At 35.8% G+C, this 17,627-nt stretch overlaps 1 protein-coding gene across 4 annotated transcripts in view; it reads right to left on the bottom strand.

The window, feature by feature from the left end:
- The window catches only part of EIPR1 (EARP complex and GARP complex interacting protein 1), a 99,147-nt gene that overhangs the window by 69,394 nt on the left and 12,126 nt on the right, over positions 1–17,627 (bottom strand). For all 4 annotated transcript variants that reach the window (XR_012041337.1, XR_012041338.1, XM_072855109.1 and 1 more), the window contains exons 2-3: positions 15,817–15,900; positions 9,511–9,643 (exon numbers count right to left, since the gene is read on the bottom strand). Coding sequence is in view for 2 of the 4 variants with exons in the window: in XM_072855109.1 (XP_072711210.1) it covers positions 9,511–9,643; positions 15,817–15,900 (217 nt within the window). In the remaining 2 variants the exon portion in view is untranslated. The remainder of the gene's footprint in view (positions 1–9,510; positions 9,644–15,816; positions 15,901–17,627) is intronic.

The raw sequence follows: 17,627 nt of genomic DNA, 5'->3' as shown, positions 1-17,627 counted from the left end.
AAACAAAAAAAAACCCCCCAGAAAACAAAAAAAAACCCACAAGCACCTCCTAAAACAATTCTTCAGTATATTCTATATAACTCATTGACATTTATATTTAAGAGTTTGAATTATTCCCTTTTAATTAGTCAAGGCATGAACATTTCTTAAACCTTAGATTACTCAGAACCTTTCTATTAACTCAGAAATGACCACGATGGCAAAGAGCTCTAGTCCACCATCTAATTCAGAATTTGGCATCCGAAAGCAGCTTGAAAAAAGTACCCTTTTCAGAAGCAAGAGCTCCAAGATAGATTAGACAATTATCATTGTTAGACAAATATATTGCCTCAATTAATGTGTGCACCTAATACCCCGTAATTAAACATTCACTTCAAATTGAGAAGAGTGAAGCTTTCTTTTTACTTCATCAGCATTCTTTAATTGCACAACGCCTAGCAATCCTAATCACAGGAAGACCACCTCATAGTGCTAGACACTGCATAAATGCTATACAAAAAGGATAACTCTTCCAAAATATCCTTTTCTCTAGAAGGACCAAATTATCTTTAAAATTTTCCTCTCAATTCTGTGGAATAAGCTGCACAACAGAACCACCATAGCATTAAGATCAGCAGAACAGAAATGCTTGACCATATCTTCATACTTGTTTATTTCATATATAGCTTTATCATTATTTTTGTCTAATTCCTGAACTACTTGCATGTTTCCCTGCAACACATTCTCCAAAACAAACAATTTGTGTATTTTATAACAATCTGCAATGGATAACCATGACACATACTTTATTTTTTGGCAACTCACTTCAAATAAAGTCAGGAACAGTTCTACAGCCCTGAGGGCAGCTAGCACAGTTAAGGTCAATTTTTTTTTTTTTTTTTTTTTTTTTACACAGGGTAAGCTGAAAGAAGGAGGCTACACTCAAACTGCTCATGATGTTCTTGGACTAGCTCTGGGCATCATTGCCTGAAAGTGCTAGGTGGCCCACACCAAAACTGCACAGGCAGCTTCGTAACAGTTTAGCAGTATGCACTACTGCAAGTCAGTCCCTAGGTCAATGCCATGGCTCTGTTCAAGTTACTGGAATACATATATAACCTTAAAAATCTCAGTCTAATATCCCAAGACTCTTTATTTTACTCTACAGGTTACAGTTTCCAGCAAAAATTATCATTATAGCAATACTGATACAATCAGTAAAACCAAGAGCAGACAGCTGTCTGATATCAAACCTGATTATTCAATGTTAATATTCTTACAGTCAGCAGGTTTTATCCCTCACAAGCTACCAGGTAAGGGTTGTTTTGTTCTTAAATAATTTTCAATGTTGATATAGCTCACACACACACACTTTCAACACCTGCTCCCACCCTGCTTGACATCATTAAAGTAAATAATTTCAAACATCAGACTTTAATGCTGTTATTTTTTGTGGCCCATTATGTCACATTCTAATTTTCAAGTTTTCAATTACATAAAGGTAATCTTGTGGCTGAGAAAATACTCTTGCAACCCAATTCACAGTTGCATAAACATCTTGTTTAGTTTGCCAGCACAGTTTGAAACAGTAAAAGAAGCTGAAGTCTCCAGACCGCCATTCATCTTACAGCAGCAGCAAAGCTAAAAGTTAGACTAAACAATTTCAGAATTAAATTATTTCACTGATCACTTCAGTAGATAGCATGGAAAGGAAGAAGAACAAGTTCTCAGGAAAGTAGGGGGAGTTGCCATAGGTAAAGAGGAAAGAAAATGCAAAATAGAAACCACTAATAAAAAAAAAAAACCAACACAAAAACCCACAAAGAACAAGCATTTAGTCACAATAATAGATTTTTCCACCGACAGACACTAAATGGTACAGAAAAACACCTACAAAATGGTAATGCCTAAGGGCTATATCTTACTCATTAACATTTCTACAGCCTTCCACAGAACTGACTGCCCAAAGGCTGCATACCACTTTGTACCTTCTTGCTTTCTCATGAATAGTTGCAGCTATACTCTCGTCCTTTAAGTGACATATCCCTTATTTACTTTTGAGATCTCCTTCCTTCAGGATTTCCTTCTTCTCCAATTTTACTATTTCCTTCACTCCTTCACCTTGTCTTTCAGCAAGCATTTTCCTATCAGATGTGTGTCAGTTAACAATACATTGGCATTGCCTACAGTTATGCTCCCGAGATATGGTCATCTACTGTTGTCCCCCAAAATACATCCTTCACCCGCATGCAGGAGAAACACTAAAGTAGCTGTTTTTAATCACTTCCTCAATACTCACCTTTACAGTAATAGAGATAGATAACTAGATCTAATTAGAGGTTCAGCCAGCAAACTGTGTTTTCCACCAATACAGAATTCTTAGTCTGGATCATTTCTCTATTTCCTTTCCTGTATCTTCCCATCACTCCATGTAAACCCACCAGTCTGCCTTACCCCCTTGACTTCTCAAACAGTTTTACCATCTCTTCTAAGCACCTGTTGGACATGTATCAGAATGCAGTAACTACCCAAGTAACTAGCCATTACATAGTATCAAAATTTAAATAAACCACTAGTTTCTCACTGACATTCTAAATAGATGAGAGCAGAGCAATAGATTTATGCAGAGCAATGCATAAACCTGAGTTTTTATTCTAGCTTATAGGATAACACTGAAGTTTATTCTTTGCAAAACCTGAATATAAGTAGAAACTATTGGACTATGAGTTCCCTTTATATTTATCAAAATTATTATTTTAGAGTGATATTTTTCCCCAAAGACATCATCATGAGCATTCACCCCCTTTACCAAATATTCTGCTATGCAGAGATGACACCCAAGCCATTCAGGAAGGAGCCATCCATTGCTGGCAAAACTCACATGGCTGCAAAACGCTTCAATTGGCCTACAGAAAAATCCCTCTGCATTCCCTTTTCCTTTAATGATGTAGCTGAAATTTACTTTCTACAGTACTAGGTCCTCAGGAAATAGTCCGCCTCCATTTTAACCGTATCCTAAAGTGGCAGGTGAGAGAAGGGGAGGGTTTTATAAAAAGGAGAACAGATTAAAATTAAGTTCTGTATGAAACAAAGCATATGCAAGACACACACACACTCACAAAAACCACATACAACCACCCACCCCTGCACATCCACTTAATTGGTAAATTTTTCAAACACTCCATGACAGTGTATTATAAACTGGACTGACAAAGATGGCATCATTCAGGAATTGACATATTTCCAAGTATTCCAGGGATCCCACTTTTTTCAGCCAACCCTAGATCTGAGGCTTCCATCACCTACTTTACATACAAAAATGATATTAAACACACTCTAGTCTGTTGGTATCTCTCCCCGCCTCAGAAGCCCATTCAAATGGCTTTCCTATTTCCCTTCCTGTAGTCTGAAACTTCAGCAATACCGAGACTGTATATGGAACATATTCCAGCAGGGTCTAGGGCTTTGCCAGGTTTTCATTGTTCTGGTTCCCAAGCAACTCTGCTCTAGAGTGATCTACAGGTTTTTGGCATTTCATCTCATCACAATGAAATATTTATCCTAGTGTAGGCTAGGATGCTCTTTTGAATAGTGAAACAAGGCTTCTTTCAAACTTTTAGTAGTGATACACATGTAAAATTACTTTCCCCTTAGCAGAGCTCTTGGATGGCTACCAATTTCTTGCACATTTGAAGACTAATTTATCTTCATTTTTAAACTTATTATTATATTTAGTGTACCATTATTCTTATTGGTTTATATCATTATTTGGAGGGTACATTCTTGACCCTCACCCCACCTCATCATTATTCTTTTCTGATATTTAGAAGTGCATTTCTACTAACATGCTATAATCTCCTTAACTACTTTGTCACCTTTCTTATTCACATTTTTAAAAGTGTTACTCCTGTCACATTTTAAAGAAAGTAAAAAATGAATAGTCAATTGACTACAGCTAGTCAGAATAGCAAAAAAAAAGGCAGGTGTAAAGTTCCTAGAATTGCTCTGACAGGGATTTTCCACTAAATACAGCATTCTCCCTTTTATTTCTGGGCCACTGTGAAGCAAATGATTTGATTTCTGCTTTGTTGAACATAACTAAGATATTAATAAATATCAGAGGCAAATAAGCCCATGTAACTTTTCAGCAATTAAGCTTTACCAATTAAAATGCAACTGTAGTATTCTAGCTTATTGCCACCTTTATTATCATCACCCAAAACCCTCTGTACATTGTACCCTTCTCTCAACAATCCATTCTTTTAGCTTTTTTTTTTAAACCTAATCTGTATCATACTGAACTTTAACAATCTAATTTAACTTCTAAAGCTAGAAGACTACCAAACTCATTTTTCCTCTTAATTTTTACGTACTGTAAAGCTGTCAGTAGCAATCTTATCCTGTTCAAGAAAAAAACCCCACCCCCTATTTTAATTCAGTTGACTTGCCGCAATAGAGGGGAAAAATGATGCATCAATATGTCACAAAACTGACTAACAATGCATAAATTAATCTAGATATTTCAAGTATTAATTTTACAAAGCCTTCTTCCCCTGTCCCCAAGATATTCATATTTTAATCCTTTTTTTCTGTCTTATACCTAGCTTCTTTCACATACTTACACACTTCTCCCTTCAGTTAAGGAAGCTGGGGTAAAATATAGCATTCCTAATTCTTACAACACTCACAATACCAAATAGCTACCAAACACATTTGCAAAAAAAAAAAAAAGTTACCTCTCAGTGTAATGACTGCCTAAAATACGTAGCTCATGTGTCAGGGATTTTTATTTATTTATTTTAAACCATGGATCTGAAGGATCCAATTATGTTTCTAAAACACAGGAAAGCCACTAGGTTCACAGGTTGCTATGCTGGTATGTCCATAAAGTTTGTTTAAAAACTCTAGGAAATCATATTTATTTATTAAAAGAGATGCAAAATTAAACTTATAAAACATTACCTGCTCCTAAATCAGTTTTAATGTTTTATCATGCTTTGGCTACATCCAGACTACCATTTGAATATGAGACAAGCAATTTTTAATGGCAAAGGTGGCAAATGACAACAAGCAGAAAAACAACATCACCTCTGCTCAATTACTACATCTACTAAGTACGTATCTTGTTTATTAGCAATGCAAGTTGCACAGGAATGGTCTTAATACTTTTCTAGCATACACTATCACTGAATGCATTAGAAGTATGTAGTACAGGCGAGTACTATGTCTCCAGCATAGTAAATTTCTGATCTTTCCTGAAAGTTAGACAAGATTACACATAACTACTAAGCCTATCACTTGATAATAAAATCATCTTCTTATAACATCAGTAGTAATAGTATAAAATTCCCTAAGTGATATATCCATCATTGGTGGGAGGGGGGACTACTATAATCGAGAGAGGAACCGAGTAGAATAAGTTTTCCCTTTGCAATTATGCGATTTTTCTAAAACAGTATTTTTAATGTGTGTGCATGGGGAGGGGTGGAGAGGTAGTTGCACAGTTTTGTCTTTATATTAAGACAAAATGGCCTAGAAAAATGGAATTTCTGGTTAATATCCAAAGATGTATTTGTTCCAATGCTATTGGAACCAGTATTATTCTAGTTAATATCACCATCCAGAATGAAAAGATACAAGGCTTTACTAATGATGCAATGTCAAAATTAGAAATCAAAGTAGTAAATACAGATGCTACCAAGAAAATGAGTTTTCTGGGTTTTGACTTGAAAGGAAGGGTTTTTTCCTTTTTAAAACCTACTTACTTTACCAGGGTATCGTTATGTATCTTGAACAAAAGAATACAGAGCCGCATTTAAATTAACTTTATTCATCGTTTAGAGAACATAGTTCCCAAACTGCATATTCAGCAAGGACTTAACTTCCTTGTTCTGAAGAAGTCACAGATAAATTTATCTAAGCCACCTTATTTTACTTTTTAGGGAAGTTACTCTTCTTGAAAGCATAAGAATTTAAAGGGATTGTAGAATCAATATACCAGTAAATAGTAAATATTCCGACAGGCTTTATGTAAAAGGGCAGTAACTCTTATTTGACCTGTCTGCCAAAAATAAGAGTTGAGAGTCTGCCTCCAATTGTTGAAATATGCTGTATTTGGCACTTGTGACAGATCTTGCCTAGAGTTTCTCAAAAATAAAAGCTCATCTCAAAATGATGACTGAGTTGTGGTCACTTGCAAGTTTAGCCATTTATGGGAAAAAACCCTGAATTTATCAGAAGTCAGCACTTTAAAAAAAAATCTAGTGGACAACAAGGAAATTAGTTTTCACTGACATGGAAGCCTAGCTATGTTAAGGTTTTTCACATCACTTTACTCTTCAGTAGGCGTACCAATAATAATAATAATATTAATAGTAATCCACATTTGAAGTTCTACCTCCTTATGCCTCTTTCACTTATGCGTGTCAAGGACAAGTAAAAAGATTTTACATATCCATGAAGCAGCGGGGTGGAGGGGGAATTGTAAATCCCCCAGAGAGTGACAGGGGCAGATTGCTTCTACATTAGTATCACTCCTTTTGAAGGAGGTTTCCTACCTATATGATTCAGGGAAAAAAAGCCTCATCATTATGACTTTGGAAGCAGATGCTGTATACACATCAGGGGAAAAACAAAACAAAATATATACATATCCACACACACGAAAAAAGCTTCAGATCTGTAAAATCCCACACCATCATGCTTAGAAGTAGCTAAAATGCCTTTGGGAAAATAAACTCAGACACACACACAAAAAAACCCCACAACCAAAAAAACCCAAACAAAACCCAAAAAACAACCAAACATAGAAACTTACCCATCCAAGAGGACCTTTCAACTTTTGATTAAGAGCCCCGTTACATCAATTTAAGGTTTCTCTCAACCAGAACAGTAAAAACTTCCGAACATATCAGCATCCTTTTCAAACACACACAGAGGGCTTGCAACTTTCCATTTGATTCTTGACCCCACAAATAACCTACCGTTACCAGCTGAATACAAGTATGCATTTCCCTCATGCAACTCTTAGCACGCAGCAGAAATTAACAAAAAGCTTTGCATATTACATTATTTTGCTAAGTTTTATCCCTACAAGAGAAAAGGGAAGCAAATAACATCAGATTCCTTGTGTTTCAAAACATACAGCAAGACTGCTAGTGTTGTCTTTGACTTTTTGAGGTGGTAGGATTAACTGTCACATAGTTAATTAAGTAAAAAAAAAAGTTTGAATGTCTCAATAATATTACAAGGGATGATAACAACTGGATACTGCAAAAAGATTTTTCACCGCATTTTAAAAATATGGTATGATTAGAAAAAGGAAGAGTAGCTAAAATCTGGGGAAAGTATGTTTAAAAAGAAATCTCGTATCTTGCATAAGTCAGCTCTAGAAAAAGAATTAATCTGCGGTCTGAAGAACAGCAAGTCCAGATGACTGAAACACTAAAACAAACAAACGCATTATTCAGGAATCAATATTTTGCTGTATCACTAGCTGCAAAATGCTTTTAAAAAGTTAATCAAGTCTCAAAATCCCCCTTCAATGTAGGTACCCAGAATTACTCTTTCAGTTTAACCATTATTATATTTCCCAAACTTCCTATACAAAAGGCATACTTCTCAGACAAAAACCAAAGAACAGGAGAGCTGTGAAAAAAGTGCTCTTCTGTTTGCATTTACTACATCTGTTTTTCATGACGTAACATAAGACCTTATTCATACCTTGGTTATGCTAACTATCTGTAAGTGTAAGAAAGGAAAAGAAAACTCAGTATCTCTCACAATATAAAAAGAGGAAATTAGGAAGTTTTTTTCGTGAGAGCTTCACCCTATTCCATTAGCTTACTTCAATGAGCTATGAAATGCAAAGTGTACATGATTCCACTTCTCTTCAATGCCACATTCCACCACTTATTCAAGCAACTTAAAAAAATAGCTATTAATAATAGACACACATCACACTTCTTCAATATCCCAGTTTCAACAACAGTCAAGATTTGCCAGAAATACTGGGCTCAGACACAAGAGATGGTCACAATACCTACGACTGTTCCTGACAGCATCATCTCATTTGACTGGTACTTCAATGAGGAAAATAGTTAAGAGTCTTTTCAAAAGAACAAAACAAATGAAATACATAAAAGCATTTTAAGGGTTTTGATTGCTTAATTTGGTTGCATTACTACTTGAAATAAGTTGTCTGCTAGACTTAGTATTCCTTATTATTAGAACACCATGCTGTGTGCTTTCTGTTCTATACGTTGCTATTTAGAGCCTTTAGAGAAAGGCTAGAGAAAGAAACTTAGAAACTCGTTTTGGTTTTCTTTAAAGGAAACTTCAGACAGCTTTCTCAGATTCTCCTCTGAAACTAGCCAGAAAATTACTAAGATGACTTTAGAATTTCAGGCCTGATTACTGCTTTCTCATTTTCTCCATGGATCACTGGAAAGGTGAGGAAGTTACATCCAGTAAGTCAACCAGAGAGTAAAGAGTAATCAAAAAACAGGCCAATACCATTTCAGTGTTCTCTCTTAGTCAAAATACCCACAATCATTTTCAGTTTAGAAAACAGAAAAAGCTCTTTATTGTTCTACTTATCTTCTATAATTGCCTTTAAAAGATTCACATAAGATTTGTAAAAAATTCAAATGTTAGCAAAAGAGCTAGGAGAACGTAGCAACCCTGGAACCTTCTCTCTAACGTAGCCACAAGATTGAGCAGCAGGAACTCACATCTCTACAGCTGTCCACAGATGCACGAAGTCTGAAACTCACTACCTTATTCTTATATTCTTGGACTGTATTTCCATGAAAGAATGGACTAATACTTACTACAAGAAATAATATTTATTCTAATTGACAGCACAGATTTCTTGCTTGTCAGAGATAAAAAGTACTCCCTTCCCCAAGAAATGCAAGCGGATTTTTCAAGCCTCATGACAGAAAAATCTTCACACCAGCCTCACCTAGGAAATGCAGAGACGCACTAAATGCGCTTAATCTCAGCAGTTGTGCATTTAGTGTTAGGTTACACAAGGAGCCTTCCTACTGTTTCTGATGTGATATTTAGATAAGAATTTATAGTCCTCTGTGGGCACATCTGCATTAAATATATGACAAATAACTTTATATACAAACTTCACCTGCAATTTTAAAGAGAGCTTGATGCTGGAATAATGCTGTTTTGAAAGACATTACTTCCACTTTCAAAAGCAAACATATAAAACAATAAAAAGAATGAAGCCTAAAATAACAATAATATATTTTATTTGCCATGCTTTACATTAATCAGGCAAGCAATACTTTTATTATGCTGCTTTCCTTGACATGAATGCAAAAGTAGACTTCTAACCGAGATGACCTAAGGATACGAGACAAATGGAGGTAAAGGTACAGCAGATTTTTTGAAAAATGCCTGTGTTGATAACTCCAATTTAAAGTGTTCACACATAGCTAGATGTTCAATCTTTGCACATTCAAAAACATCAAAACACTTGAACAAGTTTAACATGGTTAGAAGGGACTGACTTACTTTTATTGTAGCAGGTTGCTAGTACACCTTTATCTGCAGGACTGGTACTAATGTGCCAAATTTCACCCACTTGATGAAGGAGAACGTTTTTGTTTATAATGTTATTTTCATCATCAAAATCTATGATGTGAATCTGCAAATACAATAAAAGAACATTAGAGTTTAAAATGTTTTCCTGTGGGTCTTAATTATACACGATGACTGCACAGAACAATATAATGAGAATTTTATAACAGATATCTACTTTAATTAATTGTTATACTAACAATTTAGTATATCGTTTATTTCATGCAGGATATAGTTTTCTGGAAAAACACATGCAATTTCCCTGTTTTGAGCAAATACCATGTTTATTCTTCTCAATCTTGAGACTTAAAGCTTGAAGGTGATTTTTCATTTTATGGATAATACTAAATAAGCCACTCGTATTGCAATTCAACACTTCTTATAGCAATAAAGAGAAATAACAACATTACAATCCTTAGTCTAAATGTCTGCACCAATTCTGTATCTAAACCATCGAATTCAAACATCCTACGAAGAAGGAAGAGGAGAGAGGGAAAGGACTCTCATTTGAAACAAATATTGTAAACTCAGCAATAAATTTTTTGAGAGTTCACTTCAGCAATCACAAATCTGTACCAATATATAAATCTGTAATACTTTTTATACTATATGGAAAAATAAAACTTTGAACTGAAAGATGAAGAAAAAAAATAATGTTTAAATATATAAATAAGATTTTTAAAAGACATACAGCTAGGTTTGCTTTTTGTGATTTTGATTTTTATTTGTCATGGGTTTTTTGGTTTTGTTTTTTAAATAGGTCTACATTACTCTCATTTTTCCTATTTTTAGTTAGTTGTTTTTCTATAGTTGCCTCAGAAATAGAAGAAGTTGAGAAAGATTCTAGCCTGGCACAACATACACAAGTAACTTTACTCATAGGACTAATTCCACTAAGCTCAACAGTGAACAAATAAATTGTAGAAGACCCACAATATTTAGAGAACTGTATCCTCATTAAAAATTCATTAGCAAAGTTGGGTGAACAATGAAGAGGAAAAAAAACAAGAGACATCCTATCATAATGACTGAACTCAGTCTACTGAATTAACTACTGAATCACTGCAAAAATCTTAGCTACACAGCATTACAGAAAATTTTCTTAAAATACAGAAGCTGCTAAATAGGTCTCAACTGAGTCTAAATTGGTAATATTACACTTTTTTTTTTTTTTAAAAGGGATGAGTTTACATGTTACCTTTTTCTTTCTCTTCCAAACACTGTCATCAGCAACTTCTCCTTCAAATATAATGCTGGACCCTCATCACCTGTATCGTTCTTCCACTCTGTCATCCAAGGCATATAAGCACCTCTGCAACTGATTAGCAAGTTGTCTTTTCAGACTTCATTTGTTGCCCTGACCCTAGAAAACTACCCAGGAATCAGGACACTATCCATCTCAGGAATCAGGACATTATCCATCTACCCCACCAACTGCATAACCATCTTCCTGTCCAACTTAAAGAGTGACCGTCCTGCCTTTCAAAACCCTCCAGAGTACCATCACTTAGCCTTATCTATCGTTTCACTTTATTTTAGCTTTCTGTACATCCCCCCTCTGATCTATTCCCTGTATTCCAATTCAAGAGCTTCTGTCTATACAGAAAGCTCTTGCTCATTTCATCATTAAAGATCAGTTTAACCTTATCCCTTGGTTTTTTGTTGTTTTTTTTTTTAATAGAAATGGAAAGACATCATCTATTCAGCCTTCTATGCTGCTCTAAGCAGATACATTTTGATGTTCTGAATAAACTTACAACTCAAACTATTGACAAGTCAAACAGCTACTTTACAAGCACAGAACTGGAAGGTAACGAATAGCAACATATTCACAATTCTAAGGTAAAACATTTTCAACAGACTCATGGCAAGAAGAGTAACTCCTGTTATTTTTACACAGCAAAATACTGATAATTGGCTTTAGCATAACAGAGAGAAGGGGATCTCTGAAATTTACTAAATTGAGTATTTAACAGAGAAACAGTGTGAAATATGTGAAGATCTGTCATAATTTAAAAATCAAAAGTTATTTTAGTTTCCCATGTAAGGCACAATGACATCTGCTAAATGTGCTTGTTTTCGGCGATCTCAAAAAAAAAAAAAATTAAAAAGGAAAAGTGGGGGAAGGCAACCTTCCATTGGAGTCACTGGAGTCTCCTTTGGCAGCTCAACCAAAGTCCCTGAAGACGAACGACAAATCTAAATCCCATTTACTACAGTCACACACATTCTCTACCCACGCTAACCAGGTTAATAGGGTCACTCAGCACATAAGCTAAGGGAGTGCTCTTTACTCCATCTGAAGCCCTTTGAAGACACAAATAACCAATTTCTCCTCTGCTGTTATGTTTCTGCTTCAGCCGCCATCATGGATAGCTGGAAACTCTGCTGGAACACACAGTTAACCAATTAAAGGTCCAGACTGAGACTTTTAGGAAATACAAGATTTAATTCTTATGCAAGAGTATTGTTTATACCCTTTTGAGTTAAAAAATTACTTCTTTCACAGCTATGCCAAACAACACAGTCTACCAGAAAAAGCTGATCAGCTTAACAAAAAGAACTGCAAAAGTTCCCCTGATGTTTTTCTGCTAATCACGTTGATGTGAATCTTCTTCTTAATCATGTTGATGTGAATACATGATAAATTGGATTTATCATATGGAATAGTGACTTTGCTAAATAATGACAAAAGATTTTTCACAGAAAACGGACTAGTACCAAATACTGTACCAGTGTGATGCCATGAAGACAAATATTTGCAGAGAGAAATATTCACCTATAATAACTGTCTGATAGAACTGGACAAACTTCAGTTCTGTGGGGTGTTATCCTTCAGTTCTTGTTCTAACTTTTCTTGGAGTGTAGAAATGAGCTTTACCATGGATTAGTTAGTGCAGCATAGGGACACCATAGATGAGGATACAGAAAATGGTAAGTGTAAGTAAGCTAAGTCCACACAGAGAACTTTCTCAACATGACTGTAGTGTAATGGTTAATGATACCTGTAATCATAGCTCTTGTGGAACACGATCCTTGTGGAAAACACCTCTTAGAAGTGACTGGTTTTATTACCAGTAACTACACAAATGAGTTACTAATCTGCTCTAATTACACCGGGAAAAATTCCCACTGAACACAAGCCTAAGTATTGAGGAAAAAGTAGTGAGATTTGAATGAGAACAAATAACTATTTAGTTCTCCTCAAAACCTGGAGGAATTACTAATTGCTAAGGAAATTACTAAGGAAGGGAGACTAAAACTAACCAATTTCAACACAAAATATCTTTTTCTTCAATTATGCAATCTCCATAATTTATTTTCTTTCATCAGGCACTCATGGGCAGCAGAGACTGGGGAACTGTTTTAGTTCAGCCAGTGCCCTGCTTTGTGACTATATAATGCCATCCATTAAGGTAACCCATGAAAATAAGTATTTTAGGTTCTAAAACACAAGACTGAAAATAACTTGGAGAATTCTGAGAATGAGAGATCAGAAAAGAATAAGTGATGTATACTTCCTTTATATGCTTCCAAAGCATACAGTAAATGCATCAAACTAATAACAGTATAAAAAGCCACAGTTTAGCAACAATTAAAGTACTGAGGACAGAAGTTCTAAAACTACACCGTGAAGAACACAGATCTTGCATCAAAAAGAAACCACTTAATTTCCAGCAAGTTGAGGACCGAATGCCAAGTACTACACACTGTTAATATCTCAAATATTGTCAGAATATAAAAACCTTATAAACATTTTCCTTTGCTACCAGTGTTAATAGCAAAATACTTTCACCAGATGTCCTATGAATGCCTAAATCGCTTCATACAGCAGTAAACCTCAACGAGGCAGAAGTTACCATGCCAGCTATACAACTACTGCTCTTTTATTTGCACTACACCTGTCCATGACCAGAAAGGAAGAAATATTCTGCACATGATTGCTCTGCATAAGAAACCTCTCACTGTGCAGCACTTGGTCAAGCACTAGAGGTTGCAAGCCAGCTCGTAAGTTAAGTTAGGTAACTAAAAAAGTTTTTAAGCAAACCTAGACAACCTAGGACTGAATTAAGCAATAATGCCTTGAGGCCTAGGGCACTTCTTGGGGATTAGCAACTAGCTGAGAGGAGCTGATGGCCTGAGGCACAGCTAAAGGCCAATAACCCCCAAACATTTGTTAATACCCTAGGAAGCATCCTGCATTTCCATTATTAATGTTATTCATTGGAAAAAGAAAAGTATACTCAATAAAGTTGAAATATGTGTATAGAGAGATATTTCTAAAATATGTAGTATATGCCCAATCAACTTAACTAAATCAGAACATTTAAATTATTGAAGATCTGCTGGATATCAACTGATAAGCGAGAATCATTCTCCAACTACAATTTTGTATCAGGATTTAATTAGTTGAACCAAGAAGTAAAAAACCACGTAGAAACCCACATTATAACCAAATGTCTGAAGACCATCTGAGACAGCACAATCAAAAACATAATTTTGTGTATTTATTTTTAACTAAGTTTGTCCTGCCACTTCTTTTGTTATTGGTCTCACAAGTATTACCTGAAATGTAAAGAAACTGAATACTCCATCTCCCTTATGCCTTTGAATATTTTTTTTCTTTGAGCCTCATCCAGTATTATAATTGAGTAACAAACTCAAAACCTCACTGGGAATCAACAGCTCACATCTCCTAGAGCTATGGTTCTGAGCTCATTTTGAACAGTCCATTACAGACCAGTTTCAGAAGAGTCAGTGATTGCCTCCGTTCTAGGAGCTTCTGTGGTGGCTGTCAGCCTTGGCTAACAGCCAGACTCCCACTCAGCCACTTGCTCCCCCCAGGCAGGACATGGGGAGAAGACAGGAAGAATAGGAATGAGAAAGCTCGTGGGCCAAGCTAAAGACAGGGAGATCACTTACCAATTACTGTTGTGGGCAAAACAGACTTGACTTGGGTAAATTAATTAATTCATTAATTAATTAATAATTAAAATAAAAATGTACTTACTAATTTGGGTAGTGGGAAAGACAGACAAACCTTAAACCAGTACCTTCTCTCCCCCCTTTCCCAGGCTTAACTTCACTCCAGACTCCTCTAACCCCATTCAAGCAGCACCGGAGGGTGTGGGGCAGCGGTGGTTATGGTCAGTACATAGTGTTCTCTCTCTGATGCTCTTTCCATCTCACTCTTTTCCTCTGGGGGTCTTCATGGGCCTTCATGGGCCACGTGGGGTCTTCATGGGCCACGGTTCCTTCAGGAACATCCACCTGCTCTGGCACAGGTGCTCCACAGGCTGCAGTGGATACCTGCTCCACTATGGAGCACCTTCTGTTCCTCCTGACCTTGGTCTTACCTCTGCTGTTTCCCAGTCTTTGTTCCCTCCTCCTCTTTCCATTCAGCATTTTCTCCCCTTTCTTAAATGTTTTCACAGAGGTGCTACCAGGCTGACTGTGTCCTGCAGCAGGTTCACTGGAACCAGCCATGTCTGGCACAGGCAATCACTGACCTCTTCTCACAGAGGCCACCACTGCAGCTCCCCTGCTATCAAAGCCTTGCCACCTGCACTCAGTACTTCTTCCAGCCTCAAGATCTTCTTTCAGTATGAAAGCATTTACTGGATTATAATTTACTGGATCCATTTACTATAATCCATTTACTGGATTATAAAATTAAAATTTCTGTACAATTACAAGTATTGTACTCTTAATTGCAGAAGAAACAGCCCAATAGAAATTGAGCCACAAAAGTCACTCAAATTTTAGTTTAAATTGTTGTTAAACTTATGATCAGAAAGGACATAGCTGATTGCCAATAATTAATAATGAAAAATCCAGTTTATGAAGCTTCACGTACACAGAACTGTGCACATACCAGGAGTCCCATTAGAGGCAATCAAGGCTTAAAGACTTTTGCTCTACTTTGCATCTTCTGTGGTTTAAAGATAGCTCCAGAGAATCTATAGATTAAAATTAACAAAAAATATGGCAGTTCCTTTACTAAACCAATCTGATTTAGTCATACAATTTAGAAGAGTAATTTAATTTTCAGAATACACACACAACTTTCATTCACCTACATTTCTTACCAATATCTCTACATTCTACTCACAGAAGTCTTCAACTTGACTATCACTTAATGTTCAAATTCAACAGGGGGAAGAAAGGAGGAGGAATGATATTCGAACAATGTTAAAAAAAGAGGGAAAAAATTACAACTGACATTTGACAGAAAATTACCTGATTATCATATCTAAGAGACTGTGTTCCAACCAAGAATCTTATTGCATCCGTTTCTGCTGTCTGAGGTGTTAAAGCTCGTGCCTAGGGAAGAAGAAAGCCATTCGAAAAGTCCAATTAATACAATACATTAATTTCAGCAAAAATCTTGAAGCTTATGTATCAATTATCATTTTAAGCATTACATTCGTACAATCTGCAGACTTTCCTGCCCTTTATGTCTGTTCTGGTTAATCCATTTTTTGTGCAGTTTCTCACATTTGTGAGGTGCATGGAACATACAGGTGCTAAACACATTATCTGGCCTTCATTATAACAGTGATAATATTCAATATTATAGCAGTTCTTCCAAACTAATTCTCCTTTATCAACTGAAAAAACTCCATAGAACAGTGAACAATTCTTAAATACATTAGCTACAATATCCAAGCAAGGGGCTGTTCTCGCAGAAGTTTTCAAACATTCAGACTGAAGATGCCTGCATAAAAATTAATTCTTTTTCTCACCATTAACCACCAACTTTAGAAGAAAGTTAAAAAACAAACCCCTTCCTTTCCACTCCAGGCCCCTCGAGATAAGAATTGTCTGAATGACAGGAGAAATAATTTGTTATTTATCTATTGAAATTTTGTCATAATCTTATTATTTTGTTGTATTATTGTTAATGAGAATGCTAGACTCTCTGCCTCGCTCCTTCAACTTGCACCAACCACAGTCTTGGAAGAAGCAAAACAAAACAGTTAAGGGCTATGGGAGACATTGAGAAATAAAGTATAGCTTGAACTAAAACCACAATTGCTAGTTTGCACTAGTCATTAGCAGAGACTCTCTTAGCTAATTTTGAGTAAATGGGAGGTAAACTAACACTCAAAGGCACTTTTAGCAACCGTAAGTAAACTGTGAGGAACATTCACTACTTCCCATGCAAAAGATACCCTAATAATATTGTTCAATATGAATTTTTTGTCGAAACAGAAAAACAAACCTTTACAATTCACATCCTATTTAGCATAAAATAGTTCAGATCTCTTCAGACACTAAAGCCTGTATTGCAAGCAAATACTTCAGAAGGATTCAGGTAACTGTTGAACGGCCCTCCCTACTGCCATCCCCTTGTGTAGCTAGGTAATGATTACATTCTGGATTCATGAACATTTAGCTTCAATACAGTCCTGTTTAAAACTTATTTTTAAATTAATATCGGAAAGATGCCTAGAAGCTTGGCAAGGAATATTTGAAATACATTACATCACAATACATCAATTTAGAACAATTTAATTCTAGAATAGCAACTTGAAGAGATTTGATTTTTCTTAAATAAGGCAAAGCAATCCAAGCTCTTGTCTGGCAGTAACAATAAGAACCAACTCATTTTTCGGAATAAGCTCTGAACTCCTACAGAGCAGATACTTATCTTGCATCTGAAATGTGTGATTTAGGCAATGTAATGTTTTGCTTAAGATTGAGCATAAGAAGTTAAAAAATGCAATGAGCTTAGTAAGTATAGGCTAGTAGTGTAACATTTATATCAAAAAAAAGCACTAGAGAACATGATTCAGTAAGTAGTTTGTGTTCAAAACATACTCAAATGCAGATCAGAGATCAGTGTGAATCCATACTGATTTGTTTGTACTCTCCTATTTATGCAGCACTTACCTACGACAAGCCTAGACAGTGTTTCTGATTGACAGAAACAACTAAAGTTCACCAAGAAGATTGCAGAAGAGCTATTCTTTTGTCTTGAACAGAGTTTACATTTGCAGATCTTTGGCAAGGGCTCCTTTTAATTTCAGATCTGCTTTCAATTATTT

The sequence above is a fragment of the Ciconia boyciana genome, chromosome 3, assembly GCF_034638445.1.
Source record: "Ciconia boyciana chromosome 3, ASM3463844v1, whole genome shotgun sequence".
Classification (NCBI taxonomy): Eukaryota; Metazoa; Chordata; class Aves; order Ciconiiformes; family Ciconiidae; genus Ciconia; species Ciconia boyciana.
The sequence above is the reverse complement of the archived record's forward strand: the minus strand, read 5'-3'. Positions and strand labels throughout refer to the sequence as shown.